A 5,499-nucleotide genomic window follows, 5' to 3' on the forward strand; every position below is an offset into this window, starting at 1 on the left:
TAGAAGTTTGCCAAACTGCAGAGCGTTAAGATCCTCCTTATTAAGAGGTCACCAGGAGTACTAAATACATCAAGATCTCCACAGTTGTCTTCAGGTTTTTTGAAGAAGTGCCCTAAAGATTTGGCTACCTTTGAGCTAAAAAGCTGTGCCCTCAGGAATGAATGCTGCTCAAGACAAGTCAGGATAGCAGACTTGGGAGTCTAATGCTGGAAAAATAGCTGAAAGTTTCTTTTCTCACATTTTTGTTTAGCCAAGTGTAGCTTGCACTCTGGTTTTCCTCTTCTCCTTCAGCAGCTTCTTGCTCGGCTTTCTGTATTAAGAACAAGCACAGTCCCCCTGAACCCAGTGAGTGAGCATTGTGCTGATGAAAAATCTCTTGATTAAGAACAAACTATTTGTTTAATCAGTCAACCATGTTTAGAACACAGGTAGTTATAAACCACCATTCTCTCCAAGGGGACTATGATTTTTACCCTTAACAATACTTTTGAAATATCTGAGAATTAGAATGAAGGGCACATGAGAAAGCTTTAATTGACAGCGTTAATCAACCTTGACCCCTCCAGATCATGGAGCAGCACTTGGCATAATTTATTAGTAATTTGTGGACTTTCTGGCCTAAATTATGCCACACTCCTAATTTTGTTTTTCTGCTTCCCTACTATCCTGAATACCCATGGCTGAAAATACCATTCCACTCAGCTCCATAATTCCACCTGTCCTTGCCCCTTCCAGTAAATCTCTGTAATTAGTTCTGGGAGTAGCTCTCCCCAGTGCTGCTCTTTAGTTCTCCATTACAGGGATGCAAGAAGGAGGCTCTCTTTCAGATGTCCCTGGATCCACTCAACCTTCTTTGTTTTTTCTTTTTAAAAAGCAAGGGGAAAAAATCATTGATACTTTTTATGTTCTTAATCACACCATGAATTTGTTATGAATGTTTAAAACTACAGGCCATTTAAAATGAGTATAATGTGAAGATCTAGAGAATTCTAATAGATAAATTTCTTATTATCTTGTTCACTCATCACAAGAACAGTCTCTGTCCTGTTCACTAGCACCTCCTGGAATGCCTTTGATACGTTTATAAAAGTTTGCTTGTCACTTTATATCCAGTTCTAAAGGACTGCTGCTCCTGAAAACATGACCTAAGAGGACCTTGTGGTTCATAACTACGTCATCACCACCAGTCTTTTGTGTGGGACATCAAAGTAGTCATGTGCCTCTGTGACTTTTTAGGGTGAGCAAAAACCTGCCGTGTAACATAGCTTCATGATGCACCATTCAAGATTTGTGCTGTAAACTTTCAGCCGTTGTAAAGAACTATTTGTTTGTTTTGTTTGTTTTTCTCAGTGCACTGCATGGATGGGGTTTTTTTTATTAATTTCTAAGAGCTAGGTTCAAAACTTGCTTAAATCTGCTTCTCTTCATCTGTGCTTGATTTATGATGCTTGGATCTTAAAAAAAATTAGAAGATGGAAAAATCTTGGTTTCATACAATATTTCAGTAAGACTTAGGAATAACTGTGGTGTGTAATTTCTGAAGGGTTTCAAACACTGCTTCCTCTCCCCAACAGCTATAAAACACAAAGGAAATTATTTGCATATAAAGAATCTGATCATCCAAACATCATGCTTCTAATGAAACATAAATCAGCTAGAAAGAGCTTACTTAGTTTTTCCTAAAAGAAACAAATCAGTCTGAGTTATTTTTCTATGTAATTAACACTGTTTGCTGTTTTAAGCAGAGAGATCAGAGCTGTCCAAAGCAGTTAAAATTATAGCAACATCAGCAGTTTTTCTGTTTGCTTTACTTTCATTCATTCTGGCATCATAGCTAATTTCTAATCAAGTAAATGTGTTTGAAAGTATGATTCAGGGGAGTTTATACACTTCTCCATGCTAAGTGCATAAAGATAGTTTAATAAAAAGGGTATTGCAATCAATGACATTTTTCTAGTGGGTATAATTGCCTCTGCAGGAAACAAGTGAACGATATATGTCAGGATGTGTGTTTGGATGACAATGGGCAGATTGGGCATGCTAATAAGCAAGGCCATTCAAGAGCAAGCCTCTTATTCTTGTACATCAGAGGCTTGTGATAATGGTAGAAGTTGCATTCTGTGTCTTTATAATGTCTCATACTTTCAGCAGACACCCTCTAGCAGAACCGAGGATGGGGCCCATCATCCCACTGCTGCCTCATTTGCAAATGTCATATTTTCTGACCCAGCCTCAAGAAGCATGAGTGGAGCAATGTACAGAAATCCCGACTGCTCCTTCTCTTGTAATATCCAAAGAATATGTTACTATCTGGGATTGACAAATCAGTCCGATATTGATTCAGAGCCCACTGAAATCGCTGGAAGTCTGTGACTGCCAAAAACTACCACTAACATCAACATTTCTTGGAGCAAGCTCTTCAAGGGCACAAAACTCCCTGGGAAATGGCTTGCTTTATTGGAAAGCAAAGCTGATTAAACAACAATTAAACACAGCCAGCTATCTGGACTTCCCTCCACAAAAGCTTTGTGGCTTTAGAGCCCTACCCCAATAAGCAGAAATGTGGAAGTTGAAGGTCTTTACATTTTATTTTATACGGCTCAGCTCAATAGTAATTAGCGTCTGCTTCTATGGGCCTCCTGTACTCCACAGCTGCAGCAGCCAAACCTTGTTCTCTAGAAAAAATTAGACTGTTATCTCTGGGAATTTATTTCCCACCAAGAATATTCACATTTCTCACTTCTCTCCAATACTTCAAAAGCTAGATGCATACCTCTTGAAGGACTGTCCAGATCTCAGTCCAATCTACTGTCATGTTCAATAGTTCATCACTGCAAGAGTTTAATAAATGCACATTTTCCAGATATATCTTAAGTCTGTGTTACCTCTGGTAATGCCTGCCTGGAATCACAGATTAAGAAATATATTTATAAATCCCCTAGTAAGTTTAGAGTAATCAGCAAAAAGACATTTCTTGTTAGAGGAAAATTTGTCCTTCAGACTCTGAAGATAACTGTTTGTCTGCAGTCTTCTACTACAGTCCTTCCAGCACAGCTGTCTCAGCAAGTGATACTTGAGAAGTGGAGGATGGAGGAATGAGATGTTTTTACAGGCCCCTCTAGCACTGATTTGTACTGCCACACTTGGAGCATTCTGAGTTTGCCATCTGTGATGGGCACCATTTGGGCAAAGTGTGCCTTTTATAAAGGATGTGATGAAATGAAAACCTAATGATCTGCTTGATTTTCCATCTGTATTTTCTTCTAGAAACCTTGAACTTATGTGTTCTTCAGCTTCTTCATTTGAAGAATCTCATCTTTCAACAGCCATTTCCATCCAGAATTACAAGTGTTTCATGTACTATCTAGGGTGCTTTGCCTAAAGTTTTCAAAACCAGCTGCAAAGTATAAATCTCTGGCACCTCATATTTTTAAATCACTGTATCTGCTTCCCCACCAGTTGTACAAAGTGTTTGAAAAAAACCCAGCATTTTCTCTATGGTGGAAAAACATTTTAGTCTCTGCTGAAATCCTCCAGGTTTGTTGATGTTCTGCTCAGCCTTACTGTCTTTTACTATCCTGTGTGATACTTGGATGATAGCCAGGCACATATAAATTGCTCCCACTCATGCTCTCTCTGGCAGGTTTATGTGCCTTTCACTACTTTCTAGCAGATACTTTAGGCAGCAATTTATTCCTATCATGGTTTTTTTCTGCTTACTTTCTTTTCCCTTTTTAAACCATATTACTTCTTTTTGCCTAGAAGTTACTTAGTGTTTTAGGATCCCTGTGGATCGATGGCTCAGAGACTACAATGGCAAAATCATGGCTTTCTTTTTAGGCTTGTGAAAGGGAGTAGGAGGCCATACAAAAAACTCGTACTGCCCAGTTTCAATGCTCGCCATGCCAAGGGGCACAGAGTGGGCATGACTTTGAAGCTGGAAGTGCCCATCACGGTGTTTGGCTCAGTACATTGGAGGCAGCACAGAAAGGAGGCTTCCCATGCCAGATAAAAGAGGTGGCACAGATTATTTCTTGACTGGAAAATGAAGGGGAGGAAAAAACAAACAAAAACCCAACAACACCACCAACAAAAAACCCACCAAACGACAAACAGAGACTGCTCCTAGAAAAACTTTGTTCTTGATTTTCCTCTAAGTACCAAAAGTGTACACTGAATAGAGTCTAAATTTTGGGCAAATCCATAACCTAGTCTCTATTAAGTAGAGTTTTCATTATATTTCTCCTAAAGATTAGAAGAAAAAGCAGCAAAAGCAAAAAAGAAGAATTAAAAAATTTAAGGAGCATCTGTTTAAAGGCAGAAGAAAATCAGCATTATGGATTCAGGCTGAACCTTCCTCTGCAGCCCCCCACCCCGTTGAAAAGTTAGCTTTCACCCCTCTTAACAGAGTTTCTGGCTTGCTGTGATTCATGTAATTCAAATGGCAATCCTAACAAACACTGTGTCACTAGGAAGGGGGAAAGCATAAAACTTGAATCATGCCCCACTCCCAGCCTTTGCCACAGACCCCAGCTGCTGTACACTTGCATCAGCAAAAATATCTGTGGGGCATTTTGTGGCCTGAGCTGGTAACTGGGCCCAAATGTAAAAGAGCATCACTCAGTCCTATGTTAGAGTTGATTAAATCACTTCAAGTAGAGCAGATATTTACTAGAACATACCGGTGTTATTAAGACATATAAGCATGTTAGAAGTTTATCGTGTTTTCAGAAAATATGGACATAATAAAAACAAAAACCCCACAGAAACTCAGTTCTGAGACTTAGTTCTCTATCCTAGCACATCTCTTTAAAAGCCCGTTTGTCACGCATTCATCCAGGTATGAGTGTCAAAGCGCATACCAGAGATGACTATTAACAGGCTCATCTTCATCTAACTCTGACCTATTTCTAATGCTCTTTTTGGCAGACTGTGACTGTGTGGTGTCTTCGCAGAGGTGGTTGTGATCCTAATTAAGAAAACTGACATTTTAATATTGCATTTGTATAACACGGTTTGTTGCAATTTTCTTACACGCTGCTACTAAACAAACCCTCCTTTGCCTTCATAGGTTACACAAATGGACCAGAAGCTGAACCTCATTACAGATATGCTGCATCGTCTGGTTTCCCGTCAGCAGGGGGATCAAGGGAATAACCGCTCAGCTCAGAAAGGCAATAACGTCAATTCGGCTCTTTTCCTCCCTAATAACACCCTGCCAACCTACGAGCAACTCACAGTACCAAGAGGAGATGAAGATGACATATCCTGATGTGGTAGAAGTCTGGGTTGAGTTCTTCCCACCTTTCCCCTTTAAATGGGACTTAATGTTGAGAACCTGGAAGGAATTAAGTTCATCAGCCACCCAAGAAAACTCGCAACTACTGTATCTATACCATTAATCTCAAATAGGCCCTTCTGAAGCCGCTCATAGTAGCCAAAGGATTGCCAGGCTACCTTCTACCAGGCAAAACTTACTAAAGCTCCACATTGATTTTG

General features: G+C 39.7%; 1 protein-coding gene across 1 annotated transcript in view; it reads left to right on the plus strand.

The window, feature by feature from the left end:
- Positions 1–5,272, plus strand: part of LOC104541641 (potassium voltage-gated channel subfamily KQT member 1-like) — a 122,516-nt gene extending 117,244 nt beyond the window's left edge. The window contains exon 7 of the mRNA XM_010185786.1: positions 5,072–5,272. Coding sequence (XP_010184088.1) covers positions 5,072–5,272 — 201 coding nt within the window. The remainder of the gene's footprint in view (positions 1–5,071) is intronic.
- The last annotated feature ends 227 nt before the right edge of the window (positions 5,273–5,499 follow it).

This window comes from Mesitornis unicolor, unplaced genomic scaffold (genome assembly GCF_000695765.1).
Source record: "Mesitornis unicolor isolate BGI_N332 unplaced genomic scaffold, ASM69576v1 scaffold6930, whole genome shotgun sequence".
Lineage (NCBI taxonomy): Eukaryota > Metazoa > Chordata > Aves > Mesitornithiformes > Mesitornithidae > Mesitornis > Mesitornis unicolor.